At 44.2% G+C, this 18,183-nt stretch overlaps 1 protein-coding gene across 1 annotated transcript in view; it reads left to right on the top strand.

Annotated features, from left to right (window-relative positions):
• The window catches only part of LPL (lipoprotein lipase), a 57,244-nt gene extending 41,269 nt beyond the window's left edge, over positions 1–15,975 (top strand). Inside the window, exons 2-10 of the mRNA XM_077818062.1 lie at positions 1,875–2,050; positions 3,112–3,291; positions 5,888–5,999; positions 9,041–9,274; positions 9,801–10,043; positions 11,713–11,833; positions 12,601–12,783; positions 14,775–14,876; positions 15,957–15,975. Coding sequence (XP_077674188.1) covers positions 1,875–2,050; positions 3,112–3,291; positions 5,888–5,999; positions 9,041–9,274; positions 9,801–10,043; positions 11,713–11,833; positions 12,601–12,783; positions 14,775–14,876; positions 15,957–15,975 — 1,370 coding nt within the window. The remainder of the gene's footprint in view (positions 1–1,874; positions 2,051–3,111; positions 3,292–5,887; positions 6,000–9,040; positions 9,275–9,800; positions 10,044–11,712; positions 11,834–12,600; positions 12,784–14,774; positions 14,877–15,956) is intronic.
• Positions 15,976–18,183: the final 2,208 nt, after the last annotated feature.

The raw sequence follows: 18,183 nt of genomic DNA, 5'->3' as shown, positions 1-18,183 counted from the left end.
AGTTTAGGCCTCAGTTCAAGAAGGTAATTTAAGCACAGGTGTAACTTTAAGCACGTAAGGAATCCCATTAACTTCAGTGCATCTACTCAAGTGCTTAAAGTTAGGCACTTGCTTAATTACCTTGCTGAATAAGGCAATTTAACTGAACACAAAAGGTTGGGTTTTAAATCAATGAAGAGATATATATAATACATGAAATTTACAGAATGACAGTATTGAAAAATATAGATACCAGGCAGGAAATATTCTCTCATTCTTAACATCTTCCTTCCAGAAAATCAACTTTTTGTCATGGAAAAAAATCAAGCAAAAATGGCTATTATTTGTGTGTGTCTTGTAAAAATGCCATACTTTGTATCTTTGTGTTCCCTGCTCTGGGTCTGAGCATTTAATGATTATATTTAGTGATGAGCTGCCAGAAGCTGAAGAACCGGTTCCTTCAGACGCTCCGGGTCTTCGGCGGCACTGAAGGACCCACTGCTGAAGTGCCGCCGAAGGCCTGGAGCGAGTGAAGAACCTGCCGCTGAAGGCGCGCAGTGCCATCAGATGAGTAAAAATTCACAGGGGAGCCTCACCAACCAAGAGCTCAGGTGGGACAGATAGGACGGACGGACAGGACAGGAGTTTGCCCACCCCTTTAACAACCGGTTCTAAACCGGCTGCAAAATTTAACAACCGGTTCGCGTGAACCAGTGCGAACCGGCTCCAGCTCACTACTGATTATATTCCCAGAACTCCGTGAAATCCTGCCGCAAATGGTGCCAATAAACAAACTGGTAAACAGAACTGAGAAGTATTGGCTTTTGCTGGGTTGAGAAGAGGAGAAATCAGTACTTGTTAAAAGGAAATCTGCCAACTAAGGCCCCAGTTCAGCAAAGCATTTATGCACATGTCTACATACATCTCCGTTCAGCAAAGCCTGTAGTTAATCACAAGCTGAAGTACTTTGCTGAGAGTAAGGATGGCCTGGATACATCAGGGCATAAAAAGGGGGAGAAATATTGGTTTCCAGTTTTTAGGAGCGTATTCCAAACAACGGAGGAAATTACTATGATAAAAGTGTATACTTTTTATACTGCACTGAGTGTGAAACCATTCTCCTCCTTCCTCTTGTCATAAAAATGAAAAGCAATTTATATGTTTATTTTGAAAGCAGAGAAATTTCTCCAAGGAAGAACTGCTCATTGCAGGCATAGCATACCACATGCAGTGTCATTACTAATATGCCCTTTCTCCTTCACTAGGATGGAGAGAGAGCAGCTTTTCTTAGAAAGTTGATTATCAGATTGTCTGACGCAATATTGCCTTTGAAACATGGGCTTCTGTTTTGTTAGCTCAGTTTTAATCCCCAAGGCTGGCTTTTGACCTTCCCACTTGCTTTTTTTTTTTTAGTCAGAACAAACCTAGACATCCACATTGCATAAAAGCAGGGATGAGTTTGCTGCTACTAATGAATTACTGAAGAATCTGTTTGTTATTGCTTAAGTGATTTTCATTAAAGCTGAAATTATGGGGAAGATACCTCAATAATATGAAGCTTATCAGTGATTTCTCCCTCTTCCCCAACCCCCTAATTTGAAACACTTGGGCATTTTTCCACAATGCAGTGCGAATTGCTTTTCAGATGCACCAGTTTTATATCTTTTCCATTACCAGATTAAAATAAACGCCTAAAATAAACATACTCCTACAATTGGCCAGATTTTACTGTCCTTATTCTGGCAGGGAAATGGGCCTTAGAGCAGGGTGAAATTGATTTTACCTTGTCTTCTGACCTCTTTAGATCTGTGACTATCAAAATGCTTGGTTTTTTTATTATGCATCTTCCTGAACCTGTTTTAATACCTGTTCCCAAAATGCTGCCTCCACTATAGGAAGCACCAGAGAAACAAAGAGAGACTTTGAGGGGATCGAGAGCAAATTTTCTCTAAGGACAGCTGACGAACCTGATGATGACATCTGCTACTTGGTCCCTGGTCAAGAAGACACCGTGGCACGATGCAACTTCAACCATACCAGTAAAACCTTTGTGGTGATCCATGGATGGACGGTAAGAGAAAACTTCTCCCGGAGCTGAGCTGCACCCAGAACTCCTATTGTTGTCAGTGGGAGCTCCACACACAACGAGCAATTGCAGTGTCCAGCCCTGCAGTGAGTTACTTAGAAGCATAGAAGATTAGGGCTGGAAGAGACCTCAGGAGGTCATCTAGTCCAGCCTCCTGCTCAAAGCAGAACCAACGCCAACTAAATCATCCCAGCCAGGGCTTTGTCAAGCCAGGCCTTGAAAACCTCTAAAAAAGGAGATTCCACCACCTCCCTAGGTAACCCATTCCAGTGCTTCACCACCCTCCTAGTGAAATAGTTTTTCCTAATATTCAACCTAGACCTCCCCCACTGCAACTTGAGACCATTGCTGCTGCTTCTGTCATCTGCCACCACTGAGAACAGCCGAGCTCCATCCTCTTTGGGAACCCCCACTTCAGGTAGTTGAAGGCTGCTGTCAAATCTCCCCTCACTCTTCTCTTCTTCAGACTAAATAACCCCAGTTCCCCCAGCCTCTCCTCGTAAGTCATGTGCCCCAGCCCCCTAATCATTTTCATTGCCCTCCACTGGACTCTCTCCAATTTGTCTGCATCCCTTCTGTAGTGGAGGGACCAAAACTGGACGCAATACTCCAGGTGTGGACTCACCAGTGCCAAATAGAGGGGAATAATCACTTCCCTGGATCTGCTGGCAATGCTCCTACTAATACAGGCCAATATGCCGTTAGCCTTCTTGGCAACAAGGGCACACTGCTGACTCATATCCAGCTTCTCATCCACTGTAATTCCTAGGTTCATTTCTGCAGAACTGCTGCATAAGCCTGGTGCATTTCAGTGCCATACAGTGAAATGCATTACTGAAACTTGAGCCCATGACAGAAGTATGTTTACAGTAAAAAAGGTTTTACTTTCCCCATTGTATGGCTCCTTCAGCATCTGGGGGGGGGGGGGCGGGCAGTGACTCTCTCACGATGTGTCTGTGCAGCATCTAACCCAGTGAGGCTCCAATCTCAACCGAGGCTTCTGTGTGTTACTGCAATACAAATAATAATGCGAAATCTCTTTTCAGGTAACTGGAATGTATGAGAGCTGGGTCCCAAAGCTGGTGGATGCTCTGTATAAGAGAGAACCTGACTCTAATGTCGTCGTTGTAGATTGGCTAAGCCGTGCCCAGCAGCATTATCCAGTATCTGCTGCCTACACTAAACTGGTGGGACAGGATGTAGCAGTATTTATTGACTGGATGGAGGTAAGCACTTGTACAGAGGGCTAGATGACATGGATTGTGTAGGTGCTCAGAGTTAGAATAGTTTAACAGTACAGTTTAGTTTGTTCTATCTCCATTCTAGATTTCTTTCAAGAGGAAGTTCAGGCCATTCAGAAAGTGTGTATGTGTGATTTTTCTAGCCAAAGATTTAATAATAGAGGCAAAACTAGGTAAATGTTCTACGTGGCCCACACACACATCTGAATTGCTTTGGAGAGATCACAACTGGAAGAGTTTGTGTTCATTTGTAGTCGTTTCAATAGTAGAAAGATTCTGATGAACCAGAGGGAATTCAGAGAGGAATGGAAAGGGATGGAGGGGTTGAATGATCAGGAAAAGTTAAAAGAATTGAAATATAGCTTTCCTTGAAGACAATGAAGGCAGGGCACATGGTAAGAGAAACTGACATTGAAGCAGACCAACGGTCTAAAGTTAGGTGCCTACATCTGTACTTAGGACTGATTTCATAGATGCTGAGCAACCCCAGTACACAACAAAGTCCACAAAGTTCGGCTGGTGCAAGAAAGAGAATGCTGTCCCTTTCGGGGGCGGTGGGGGGGAACAGGACAAATTAGTCTCCCGCTAGTCTCCTTGCCATCTGCCCAGCCGCTGCTCACCTCCTCATGCCCTGTGCCGGCCCGCCCGCTGCTCTCCTCCTCACTGCTCTCCCAACCGCTGCTCGCCCCCTGCTAGTCTCCTCAGTGTCCGTCCGGTCCTGTTCCCCCGCAACGTCTGCCCACCACTCTCCTCCTCGCCATCTGCCTGCTCGCCTCCTCACCCCCTCCCGCCTGCCACTTGCCTTCCCGTTTGCCTCCTCATCCCGCTTGCCCTCCTGCCTCATCTCGCCGCCCACCTCCTCACTTGAATATCGGGACAAATATCAGGACCAATCGTACATCGGTTGGGTCACAGGACAAAGGGCTAGATATCGAGACAGTCCCAATTTTTATCAAAGCGTGGGGCCCAGGGCGGCTGCTCCGATTTGCCCTACCCAAGGGATGGCTCTGCATGGGGCATATTGATTCCCTGAGCAATATTGATCTACTGCTCAGCGTCTTGTTTGATGGAGGCCAATACCACATGTCTCGGGAGAAGGTGAAAGAAACCCCATAGTTGGATAATTAAGGAACAACTTGCCCTCAGAAAATCTCTTCCTAAATCCCATGTGTCAGTGATACGTTTCAGGACATACGTTCAAGTGTTTTTTATTTTAGGGTGGTACTAGGGGACAAGACTAAGAAAAGGAAGATATAGGCTAAAAAGCAGGAGACCTTTCTTAGTGGTGAAATCTCTTAAACCAGGGGTGGGCAAACTATGGTCCGGGGGCCGCATCCAGCCCTCCAGATGTTTTAATCCAGTCCTCGAGCTCCTGCCAGGGAGCGGGATCCGGGACGTGTTCTGCTTCGGCGCTCCAGCCAGAGAGCGGGGTCAGGGGCTTGCCCCACTCCGCGTGGCTCCCGGAAGCAGCAGCATGTCCCCCCTCCGTCTCCTACGTGTAGGGGCAGCCAGGGGGCTTTGTACACTGCCCCTGCCCCAAGCGCCAGAGGGCAGGGCAGCATACAGAGCCACCTGGCTGTGTGCATCCATGTAGGAGCCAGAGGGGGGACATGCCGCTGCTTCTGGGAGCTGCTTGAGCTAAGTGCCACCCAGAGCCTGCACCCCAACCCCCTGCCCCAGCCCTGATCCCCCTCCCACCCTCCAAACCCCTTGGCCCAGTCTGGAGAACCCTCCTGCACCCCCAACCCCTCATCCCCAGCCCCACCCCAGAGTCTGTCCCCCCAGATGGAGCCCTCCCACACCCTAGCCCCCTCACCCAGCCTGGAGCCCCCTTCTGCACCCTGAACTTCTCATTTCTGGCCCCACCCAGAGCCTGCACCCCCAGCCACACCCCAACCCCCAATATTGTGAGCATTCATGGCCCGCCATACAATTTCCATACTCAGATGTGGCCCTCGGGCCACAAAGTTTGCCCACCCCTGTCTTAAAATGTGGAATAGCCTCCCAAGTGCCAAGTGGAAACCCCGTGCCTGGGACCCGTTAAACTTGACTGGACAAAGCACCAGAAAATATAGTACAGGGAACAATGTTGCTATGGTAGCAGGGTAGTGCTGTGATTCGTATGAAAATCAATGATGGGATATGTGCACAGCTCACCCCTCTCTGAGATGGGCAGTGATGACAGCAGTATATACGAGGACAGCCTATGATTCTATGGCCTTGCTTGACATTCATTTTCTTTAGGAGAAGATTTTCAAAAGCACAAATGGGAGTGAAGTGCCCAACTCCCAATGGCTTTCAGTGGGAGTCTATCTGCCCTTTGTGCCTTTGAACTGTAGAACCACAGGGTTAGGAGGGATCACAAGGGTCATCTTGTCAAGCCCCCCAAATCTGCCCTTAATCTTTTACATGGCACCTAATCCTGTCCCCACTGAAATAAACGTCAAACCCTATTGTCTTCAGTCAGGGACTGAGTAGGTTTACATTCAATTGCAATTTTTCAGATACCTTTTTTGTCTTAATTGTTTTGGTTTTGCACCCTTGGAATTTAAATTTTTTTTTTTTTTTAAATCTTCCATAGGAGCAATTCAATTACCCACTCGACAACCTCCATTTGCTGGGCTATAGTCTTGGTGCGCATGCTGCTGGGATTGCTGGAAGTCTGACCAAAAAGAAGATTAACAGGATCACTGGTAAAAAACACTCTGCTGTTTATCTGTTTGTGTGCTCACAAAGAGAGAATGGGGGACTCTGTTTCTCTCCGGGCTTCTTTCTCTCCTACCTTCGTCTTGACATTTGGTTTGGTTTTAGTTAGGGCTGTTGATTAATCAAAGTTAACTCATGAGATTAACTCAAAAAATTAATTGTGATTAATTGCAGTTTTAATCACACTGTTTAACGATAGAATACCAATTGAAGTTTATTAAATATTTTGGATGTTTTTCTACATTTTCATATATATTGTTCTGTGTTGTAATTGAAATCAGTGTATATTATTTCTGATAAACAAAAGAAATAGTATTTTTCAGTTCACCTCATACAAGTACTGTAGTGCAATCTCTTTGTCATGAAAGTGCAACTTACAAATGTAGATTTTTTTTTGTTACATAACTGCACTCAAAAACAAAACCATGTAAAACTTCAGAGCCTACAAGTCCACTCAGTCCTACTTCTTGTTCAGCCAATTGCACAGGCAAACAAGTTTGTTTACATTTGCAGAAGATAATGCTGCCCATTTCTTATTTACTATTCCACCAGAAAGTGAGAACAGGCATTTTCATGGCACTTTTGTAGCTGGCGTTGCAAAGTATTTATGTGCCAGATATGCTAAACATTTGTATGCCCCTTTATGGTTTGGCACCATTCCAGAGGACAGCTTTCATGCTGATGATGCTCGTTAAAAAAATGTGTTAATTAAATTTGTGACTGACCTCCTTGGGGGAGAATTATATGTCTCCTGCTCTGTTTTACTCACATTCTGCCATATATTTCATGCTATAGCAGTCTCTGATGATGACCCAGCACATGTTCATTTTAAGAACACTTCCACTCCAGATTTGACAAAATGCAAAGAAGGTACCAATGTGAGATTTCTAAAGATAGCTACAGCACTTGACCCAGGTTTAAGAATCTGAAGTGCCTTCCAAAATCTGAGAGGGACGAGGTGTGGATCATGCTTTCATAATTCTTAGAAGAGCAACGCTCTGGTGTGGAAACTACAGAACCTGAACCACCAAAAAAGAAAATCAACCTTCTGCTGGTAGCATCTGACTCAGATAATGAAAATGAACATGCGTCGATCCGCACTGCTTGGGATTGTTGTTGAGCAGAATCTGTCATCAGCATGGACTCATGTCCCCTGGAATGGTGGTTGAAGCATGAAGGGACATGTGACTCTTCTGCACCTCTGGCACGTAAATATCTTGCGACGCCAGCTACAACAGTGCCATGAGAACACCAGTTCTCACTTTCAGCTGACATTGTAAACAAGAAGCGGGCAGCATTATCTCCTGCAAATTGTAACCAAACTTGTTTGTCTGAGTGACTGGCTGAACAAGAAGTACGACTGAGTGGACTTGGAGGCTCTAAAATTTTACATTGTTTTGTTTTCAAATGCAGTTACTTTTTGTACATAATTCTACATTTGTAAGTTCAACTTTCATGATAAAGCGATTGTACTACAGTACTTTTTACAGTGCAAATACTTGTAATCAAAAATAAATATAAAGTGAGCACTGTACACTTTGTATTCAGTGTGGTAATTGAAATCAATATATTTTAAAATGTAGAAAACATCCACAAATATTTAAAGAAATTGTATTCTATTATTGTTTAACAGTTCGATTAATCACACAATTAATAGCAATTAATTTTTTTAATCGCTTGATAGCCCTAGTTTTAGCAATGGTGATTGTGCCTATGTTTTATGCCTTTTATTGTTGACTTGCTTGGCCTATTGTGATTATTGATTTGTGTGATGATGGGCCCTAGAGGGCTGAACCCCACTGTGCTAGGCACGGTATGTTTGACCTATAAAGCAAGGAAAACCCCCAGTTTGTCTGTGGGTCTGTCTTCACTGCAGAGCTAGTTCAGGTTGTTACTCTGATATTGCCTCTAACCTCCTTCCTGTCCACCCGCAGCGTTTTGTGTTGCTTTAAACCCAGGTTGGTTGGCCCTGCTGGGGCTATTGGCTAGATCACAAGTGCTGCTTTGACTTGGGTTGGTAACCCATCCACTTTGCAGTGAGAACACAGGCTAACTCACTTGAGTGCTGATAGTCCTCCAGTTCCTTCCCACAATTTTGTTCCCCTCTTCCCCCACTTTTGCCCAGAAAGACAGAACAAGACTTCACAATTCACTGGGACTCCTAGGAGAGAATTGTAGAGCAGCTCAATTCACTGCAACACAAGAATCATGGATATGCCCCCAGAACCCCTAGTGTTCCCCCCAGATGAGTGCAGCACTGTACCAGTGAGGACGGAGTAACTTGGGTAGGGTATTGCAGTGTCGATGCTCACAACCAGGTGAAGCTAACCCCGGTGTTCAGACCCAGGTGCTGAGCCCCTGAGTTAAACTTAGAACTGTCCTAGCAAGGTTAACAATCTGTTTTAGACCTGTTTTGCCATTTTGCTATGGGAATTTGCACAGTAAGGGAAGTGGATGCAAGCGCCACAATTGAAACTTTTATTTACTATTAGAGCAGGTCACTTTTTTGACTTTGATGCAATTTTGAAATTAGAACTTTCTTTAAAAATCAGGAACACTGACGATCTTTTCCCCCATTATTCATCTCCCGTTCTCCCCCCCAACACACACACACACACACACACACACACACACGCTTGTTTTTGTACCAGCAGTTGAGCTGGTTGAAATATTTCAATTTTTTGACATTTTGAATTTAAAAAACTTCAAATTTTCAAAATCGTGGAAAAATGGGAAAACATTTTGAGAGAAGTCATTTTTTTCACCGGCTATAAATACTGCAAACATGTAAGAGTTAAACTGCCTCTTTTATATACACCATATTCTGTGTATTAATAATAATAATTAATGAAGCTTTAATGTCTATTTAATGCTTTAGCATACATGAATGTGTGCTTTCATTAATGTATTTAAGGAGGTGACAATGCAAACAAAACAACTTTTAAACTAAGGCTCCCAAACTTGGGGCCTGTAGCACAGATTACATCAGTTTCATCTATTGATTTGGATGTTTTTTACTCCCATGAAGGTTTAGATCCAGCTGGACCTAACTTTGAATATGCTGAAGCAACCACACGCCTCTCCCCAGATGATGCTGATTTTGTTGATGTCCTACACACCTACACCAGGGGGTCTCCAGATCGCAGCATTGGGATACAGAAGCCTGTTGGGCATATTGACATCTACCCAAATGGAGGAGGCTTCCAGCCAGGCTGTAATCTAGGTGAAGCTCTGCGCCTGATTGCAGAAAAAGGCCTTGGAGGTAAGGCTAGTTGGGAAAGAGAGGGCTAACACCTGCCCAAGTGATCGTGGGGTGGGGGGACTTTCAACAGCGCCTAAGGGCTGGGCTACACTGCAGCTGGAAGTGAGTTCCAGCTCGGGTAGACATATGTAGGCCAGCTTTGATTGAGCTAGCATGCTCAAAACAGCAGTGTAGCCATGTCTGTGTGGGCCCTGGGGTGGTCTAGCTGGCCCAAGCAAGGACCTAGGGTCCGGGATGGGACAGTACTTGGGCAACTCGTCTGTCCCGCCCCCTGCGCCGCTGCAGCTGTGCTGCTATTTTTATCGAGCAAGCTTAGTCGAAGCTAGCATGCTGCATCTACCCAAGCTGCTCCTTGCTCCTCCAGCTCCAGCCGAGGTGGACCCTGGGCTACTTAGGAGCACTGCAAGTCAATGGGGCTGGTGCGCCCTAGGCACTTGTGACAATCTCCCCATAAAGCCCTCATCTCAAATAGATTGTTTTATCACTGATCACTCTGACCGGGGAATCTGATTATCTTCCTTCAAAGATGTGGATCAACTGGTGAAGTGCTCTCACGAACGCTCCATCCACCTCTTCATCGACTCCCTCTTGTACGAAGACAAGCCAAGCCTGGCCTACCGCTGCAACACAAGGGAAACCTTTGAGAAGGGGCTGTGTCTGAGCTGCAGGAAGAACCGTTGCAACAATCTGGGCTATCCGGTCAACAAAGTGAGAGCCAAGAGAAACAGCAAAATGTATTTGAAGACTCGCTCTCAGATGCCCTATAAAGGTAGGTGGCAACCGTTTCATTGTGGAAAAGAAATTTTGTTCACACTGCATTGTGTGGGAGGAGAATGATGATCTTGCCTCTCTGCAAACTGATGTCAGGAGACGCTGAGCTACTGAAGATCTTGGAGGTTTTTCCGTTAAGGAGAAGAGGGTGGGGAAGTTGATGTAACAAAATGTTAAGAGATCCAAAGGGAAAAGGACCTATCTTGCCCAGTGTAGTCAGTAATTCTGCTTGGAATAGTCTGACTCTCTGAATTTTTCCATCTCTTTCTTTTCCAAACCAATTCTTACTGTTGCTGGAAAAACTAAAAGCAAACCCAAGTGTGGTGAGTGACTTATTCTGAGATGTGCAGTCATCAGACTCAAACTCGATACAGTAATGTCTGTTCCAGAGCCTGTCACTGCAAGACGTACACTTTTTTTTTCCTGATTGCCACAGTGGCTGGTCTGAAAAGGAAATTTCTGGAAAGAATCTGAAAGCTTTCAGCTAGGGAAGGAACTGTTAAGGTAGATGGCTGGCTAGGTCAGCTTAGTAGCATTGACAGTAACATATGAAGGACCCAATTATGGCTTTGCCACAAGCACTGAGTAAGGAGCAACAAGAAGTTGCACTACTGCAGAAGTAAGCCGAGGACAAGCAGTACTCCAAGTTTCTCTGGTGCGGCCAGTGTTGGAACAGTGGCCAGACTGGAGTTTGTGGGTGTTTACAGTGCAGTGGTGATTCGCTGAACCAGTTACAACAGGGGTGGGCAAACTTTTCGGCCCAAGGGCCATATCAGGGTTGCAAAACCGTATGGAGGGCCGGTAGGGAAGGCTGTGCCTCCCCAAACAGCCTGGCCCCCGCCTCCATCTGTCCCCTGACTGCCCCCCTCAGAATCCCCGACCCATCCAACCCCCCCGCTCCTTGTCCCCTGACTGGCTCGTACTGGGACCCCCCGCCCCTAACCGCCCCTCTGGGACCCCACCCCCTATCCAACCCCCCTGCTCTCTGTCCCTGCCCCCCGTTCCCCCTGACTGCCCCCCGGGACCTCCTGCCCCTTAGCCAACCCCCCCCCCCACCATGCCACTCAGAGCGGGAGGACAGGCTTATTGGAAAGCCTGGGAGGTGGGTGGGTGCAAGCCACACTACACACGCAGCGGCATCCCTGCTGGGGAGGGGGCACAGCGGTGGAGGGGCTGGGGGCTAGCTTCCCCAGCCGGGAGCTCAGGGGCCGGGCAGGATGGTCCCGCGGGCCAGATGTGGCCCGTGGGCCGTCGTTTGCCCACCTCTGAGTTACAATCAACTTCACAGGGACTCTTTGCATGAGAAAGAACTACTCCTTTGAGTCTGGGTGTGCAAGGTTAGCCCCAGCACCGAGACACTTGAGCCTTTCCCGTGAAATGATACCAAGCCAGTACTGAAGCCCAAGCGAACAGTTCATATTGCCATTCCAATGCCAAGCGCAGATAACCCTGAAGTATTTGATTCGGCCATCCTTGCTCCTGTTAAGTAATCCTTAACACACGAGAGTCCCCTTGATGTCCGTGGAACTACTCACATAACAAAGGGCTAGTCGGCTTGAGCAAGGGTGGCAGATCCAGGGTTGTCAGGTTTGCTAGTTTCTTTCTCTCTCTGTCTGCAGGCTGTTTGTAATGATGAATTTTCCTTTTCTGTTCCTTCCTCCACCCAGTCTTTCATTACCAGGTCAAGGTCCATTTTTTTGGCAAGGTGAATGTGACCAAGACAAATCAGCCATTCCTGGTCTCTTTGTATGGCACGGCCGATGAAAGCAAGAACATTGCTTTGATACTGTGAGTATCAACGGAAATCCAGACAAGCACAAGTACAACCCACTGCTCACAGGGTCTCCTGCTAGGCCTCAGTCACAGAGGGTATGAATCTATTGCAGCCCCAACTAAAGAACCTGGCTCTCTAGCACAAACAGTAGAGAGTTCTGCTTTGAGCTCTTGTGGTTCAAATATGGCTAAGATAGCAGCTGTCAGCCGTGCAGTACTGAGGCTTAGCATATAGGCTCCCTAAGGGCCACTTTGATCCAACAGAGATTTGAAAAAGAAACATCAAGTCAGGCTTGTGGCTCGTCATAATCAAAAATTCTCCAAGCCAAAAAAATTCAAGACCTTATTGTGGCATCAGTCTCTTCAAGCAGAGCTCTCTGTGGAAAGCAGTGGAGAGTTCTGCTTACGCTAGGATAGCTTGGATTTGCTGTTATGCAAGAGTGGTGCTCTTCCCCCACCCCACCCACTGTAGAGCCTTAATGTCATGTTCCCATTGAGTTAAAGGCAAAGACTTACATGTAACTTAACATAGTTTTGTTCAACATGGGTCTGCCACAAGCCACACAGATGGGGGGAGAGGGGGAGGCGCGTAGGAGCTGACTAGCAACAGATTGACTCAGAGATGGGAGCTAGGGTGGGTTGTAAGGGCCTGAGCTGAAGTCAGTGGAAAGATGCCCATTAACTACAGTGGACCTTGGATCAGGCCCGGAGTGAGACACTTGCCCATCTCTGAAAATACACAAAGGCCCACTCACAGATTGTAACTTTTTTTTTTTCCACAGACCTGAAATTTCCACAAACAAGACCTACTCCTTCTTGGTTTACACCGAAGTCAATATTGGAGACCTCCTCATGCTGACATTGCAGTGGGAGAAGGAATCCATTTTCAGCTGGTCGGACTGGTGGACCTCCTACGCTTTTGACATCCAGAGGGTCAGAGTGAAGGCAGGAGAAACTCAGAAAAAGTAATTCAGTTTAAATTGCTTACAGTAAAAGTTCAAGATTGGATTTCATTGCCAGTGTGACAGGACTCTCAAGATACCTGGTGGGGGCGGAAAGTGATTAGGAGCATTTGTTTGAATAAAAGCCAGGGGTCAGATTCATAGATACATGCTGGTTGTTTTGTGCTGCTGTAGTGATGCAAAGAGCCATGAACCTGGCTCAAGCAGCTAATTAGGTTAGGTTTACAGATGTTTCACATCACCATAGCAGCTACAGCATCCCAGGGATTCTGGTCCCATAAATTCCACTCAGCACCAGTCAGCCATGCACTTAAGTATGTGGCTAACATTAAGGATATGAGTAATCCTGTGGACTTCAGTGGAACTATTCTTGTGTGTAAGAACCTTGCTGAATCAGCGACTTTGATCGTATTTGCAGCCCCTCTCGCCTGCCTCCTTCTGAGCATTTGTGTAAATAACATTTTCATCACAAAGAATGCTCATGAGAAGGGAGGGATTCCTGAACACCGTTCCACATTTGTATTCCCACAGGAAGTGTGTGTGTGGCCATCTTGGAAGCTCTTTATTCGTTTGGGAATCCTCCAATCAGGAGGGCAGCAACGGCAGCATGTGACTTTGTTGCGAATGAATACCGCATACCCAAAGCAGCACTCATCAGTAGTTCAGAAGCAGAAATACATTCACATAAACCAAATTTAGAACAGTGACCATATTCATAAAGCTTGAAATCTGTTGGCAGAAAATCTGAACTGAAAAAGGGACTTAAATCTGTCTAATTGTTTGTAGTGTAATACATCCAGCTCTGAATTTTGTACAGTAGTAAGTTTATCAAAATACACAGTAAAAGAGCTGGACAAATATGGAAAATATAATCAACAAGTAGCTTTGGCCAATAAAAGCAGCTGCTGGGTTTGGGTGAAATTGGCAGCATACTTCATTCACAAAGGTTCAGGAGAGCAAGGTTTTTAACCAAGAATGTTCAGAGAAAGCAAAAGTCACATGAATATTCATGTGTGTAAACTCCTGGGCCAGAATTTGCACTGGAAGTGAGGTTCTTCCAGCCATTTAAAAAACATGTCATTAATCACAAAGGGTGAAATTTGGTGCAGAGGGCCTGCAAAAAGTCAAATTTACCTCCTTTCCCAAATTTCTTTCTGCTTGTATAGAAGTGCTTTCCTGAATCATGTCCCAAGAGCCTGATTGCTCAGCACCTTGCATATGACCCTTTAGGAGTTGAGGTCATTCAGCACTTTGCAGAATTGGGCCAATAAATGACAGTTTGGGAGCATGCAGAATTGTCACTCTAAGTGGAGTAGCCATTTGTCCATAACAGTGCATTGGAACAAGTCAGTGTCTTTTTAAAATCTCTTACCAATGAAGTTTCATTGTACCTAAGTTCACTAGAAACTGCCTGGGCTGTTTGAAATGTTACAAATGACACTACGGGAATGTTTAAAAACAAATACTGGTTTTGTTTTTCAGAAAGGGTATCTTAATGTTCTTTTTAGCACTGTATAAATAGATTTTTTTGGTTTGTTGGCATTTTTAAATTTTTTTTAGTTTGGACAAAAATGTTTTGGTAAAATAGTTTGTTTAGACTTTTAAAGGAAATTCTGAAATGGAAACTTGTTGCAAAGCGAAATTTAAATATTTTGTTAAGAAAGTGTCAAAACAAAATTTTCAAAGTGTGTTCTTTTTTGGGGGGGGGAGAGTGAGGGGGAAGCATAGGGTTGAAACTAAAAACTTGGCCAAATTGACACAAATTGGTGAAATGTTTCAGTGTTGCCAAACCTACTTTTTTTGCTTGGAAAAAAATTTCAGCTGAAAAGTTTCTCCCAGCTCTAGCCGTTCCTTAGCCAATTGCTCCTGCATTTAAGAAAGAAACGATACCATCCTTGACAAAGGCACACTGGTTCTGGGCATTGATTGCATTCTCAGAGCTAAAACGGCTGTCCCTGCTCAGCTGTGTGAACAATCTTATGTTTGATTTGCAGGATGGTGTTCTGCTCTCAAGATGGGATCTCTCACCTCAGAAGAGGGAAGAAGGCTGTGATGTTTGTGAAATGTGCTGATAAGCCCAACAAAACAGACAAAGGGTAAGAGCTCTCCTGGAACATATGATGCCACACAGACAAATCAATGAATGTAGAACATTGCTTTAGGGATGTTCTCAGTATTGGCTGAAACCAGGCAGTACCAAAAGCCTGGTGAGAAAACTGACTTCCATGGTAATGCTGGTCAGTGCTTGGTGAGCTTTGGGGAAGCATATGAACTTTGCCAAGGTTATCAAAACTCAAGTGAGTGAATATTTGGGCCTGGTTCTCTGCTACCCTGTATAGTCATTGACCCCTGTGCAAAGGGAGGGCAGAGGGGTCGTAAATCCCTACCAGGCTTACATCCATGCTTTGCACATGAGCGGCCAGGTCGGGTATAAAGTGATGCCTTCTAACTCATCAGGAAGCAAACACACTTTTTTGTCTTCAGGACTGTTTGCGCTTTCTTTTAAAACATGTCCATCTTTGTTTGGGCTTTACAGCTAGGTTTCAGGCCATCAGTGGTGGGGCAGTATTTGATATAGTAGCTCTTTTTAGGTCTCATGGGTGCACCTGTCTATTTAGGTCTCAGTTCTGCATAGTGATGTACCAGACCCTCGCTCCAGGGCTAAGTTCCAGTGAAGTCAATGGGAACTGTTGGTGCTCAGGTTTCAGAGTAACAGCCGTGTTAGTCTGTATTCGTAAAAAGAAAAGGAGTACTTGTGGCACCTTAGAGACTAACCAATTTATTTGAGCATGAGCTTTCGTGAGCTACAGCTCACTTCATCGGATGCATACCGTGGAAACTGCAGCAGACTTTATATACACACAGAGAGAGTGTGTATATAAAGTCTGCTGCAGTTTCCAAGGTATGCATCCGATGAAGTGAGCTATAGCTCACGAAAACTCATGCTCAAATAAATTGGTTAGTCTCTAAGGTGCCACAAGTACTCCTTTTCTTGTTGGTGCTCAGGACTCCTCTAAAAATCAGGGGTGTGTGTGTGTGTGTGATAATTAGTGACCAATAGCCCTCAAAGAGTTGAGCAGCTAACATATTGTCCCACAAAACAATTGTTTAGACTTCTTACAAATCCCACAAATAAGGCTAATATAGGTTATAAACTGCTCCTATTTCTCTTTTAGAGACCAGTCAAGACCTTAAAGAAAGATCAGCTCTTGAATTTTCTGAAGAATGAAGTGAATGAAACATTTCTGCTTTGGATGGAAAAATAATCCCCATTATGCTGGGTGTTCAGAACTGAATGTATTGAAATATTTAGCAGCTGTAATATTGCTGGCCTTTTAGTCTGCTATTCCTAGCTATTCTAGGAGACGCTTTTGTTCAGTGTCTCAGAACACACAAAGTGGTTACTTAACTATAAAGAACACATTAGCCAAGTAGTTTAAAATACTTCTACAGAAAGTGTAACATCTTGATTACCGGGAAGAATTAAGAGTTATTTTGCCTCAAAATACCACCTTGTAACAAGGTTTCTTGATATAATGTACTGTATAGCAAATTCCTAGTATTTATTGAAAAGTCTCATTTCTGGGCCTGTATTTTGGCTTTTTTAACTTGATTTCTTAATTTTTAAAGACTTTTCTAAAACTGGACAGATGTCTGTTTTTGTGGTTGGGCAACTACCATTCAGCTAATTAATGAGTTTAAAGACCCTTCGCTGACCCTAGCTCAAGGTGGTCAAATACATATTTAGCATGTATTCCTCATTTAGCATTTCCTCATTCGGGAAAGCATGCACCTGCTCTTGCTAAGGCTGGTACTCAAAAGATGCCCAGGACGGAATGAATATGGAAAGAGAAAATTCTGGATAATAACGAATCGTACTTGAGGTAAACTCCAGTGCTGTGAGTACCGATTTAGCCTTAGGTATGACCTGTTCACCTCTACTCTGTTAAATAGTTCATCCTGCAATACTTTTCCAGTCATGGGAGATGCTGGCATTTTCTTTGTCCTGTGATGATATTTTAACATTAATGGGTAACCTCTTTTTCAAATAAAGCCATCTAAACTCTGACATTGCGCTAGATTAGGGGCTTCAAAAGAAGCAACAAACTGGAAACTGCAGGAAACTTATTTTTATCACCTGTTTACAACAGCAGTGCAAAATGAGGTGAAAACCAGGACATTCTGCTCTGACACGGAGTTTCAGTCATTCGAGCCACAGCTGTTCTAGCCTCGTGTTCACCTGTATTTTCCAGACATGAAAATGGATCAGCTGTATGATCATCATTCCCTTTGCTGATAGTCTTGTTTCCAAAGACCACTCTCTATTTATTTCTTGCCTATGACATAGGGGTAGAAGCTGTGAGCTGCAAGATTGTCTGTCTGAAATGTCACAAATTTCAGTAAGGTGCAGCACCTAGGCCATTCAAGGAGCCTGAGTGTATTGTTCACAAAACACAATGCTCTGAGATCGCTTGAATTAGAAGTGTCACAAACACACACACAAGTACTGTAAAACTGAAGGGTTGGCTTTTTTAAAAAATAAATAATGTACATTTATTCTAATGCCATGAAAAGTTCAGTAGCTTTCTTTTATTAAATCATAAATCAAAAACTGGGGAGGAAATCCTGAGCTAGAATATGATTACATATCCGTGTTTTATAATCCTTGCATTTATTACAAAGCATATGGTGAAGGTAGCATTTGTGCTAAGTCATCCAGAAGAAAAACCTACGCCTGTCTGTATGTTGTTTTTTTCAGTCCGCATACCATTCATTAGCTGATCAGCTGAACAAAGAGCTAACCCAGTGCAATAGGTTGGAATGCCCACAATTCAAAAGGTGCTAAAAATGTGATGTCTTAACCCAGTGAAGTATGGCTGAGAGGATAAGAGAGCTGCTTGGGATTTGGAGCATGTCACTCAAGTCCTCTAAAAGTGAAAAAACAAAGTGATTCGTGTTTCCAGTTGACGTTGCTTTTACTTGCATTTTCCTGAAAGTTGAGCTCTTTGGAAAGAAGACCTGTGAGGACATGTATACTTTTAATACAGGATGTAATAAAACACCTACAGCACTTGAATGCCCAATGGTGAAAGGTTTCTATACATGAGGACACATGATTTAGCTTGAAATGTTATTTATTACCTGTAAATATATATATTTTTATGTGTGTAAAGGTAGTTTGTATATATTGCTGAGATTATCAAGACTATCTCCATTTATACAGCTGTGTGCTATTAATCCTGTATATAGCTTTCAAAGACCTACTTAACCATGCTTATAAAATAATGCAGTGTAATATACATTTTCTAAAGAAAGCATCTCAATTTTGTACAGAATGGAAACCCTAGACTTCAATAAAATTGTCAAATTAATTCCCTAGTTAAACTAGTTTTGTTTTGCGGA

This window comes from Eretmochelys imbricata, chromosome 5, assembly GCF_965152235.1.
Source record: "Eretmochelys imbricata isolate rEreImb1 chromosome 5, rEreImb1.hap1, whole genome shotgun sequence".
In the NCBI taxonomy this organism is placed as follows: Eukaryota; Metazoa; Chordata; order Testudines; family Cheloniidae; genus Eretmochelys; species Eretmochelys imbricata.
The sequence above is the reverse complement of the archived record's forward strand: the minus strand, read 5'-3'. Positions and strand labels throughout refer to the sequence as shown.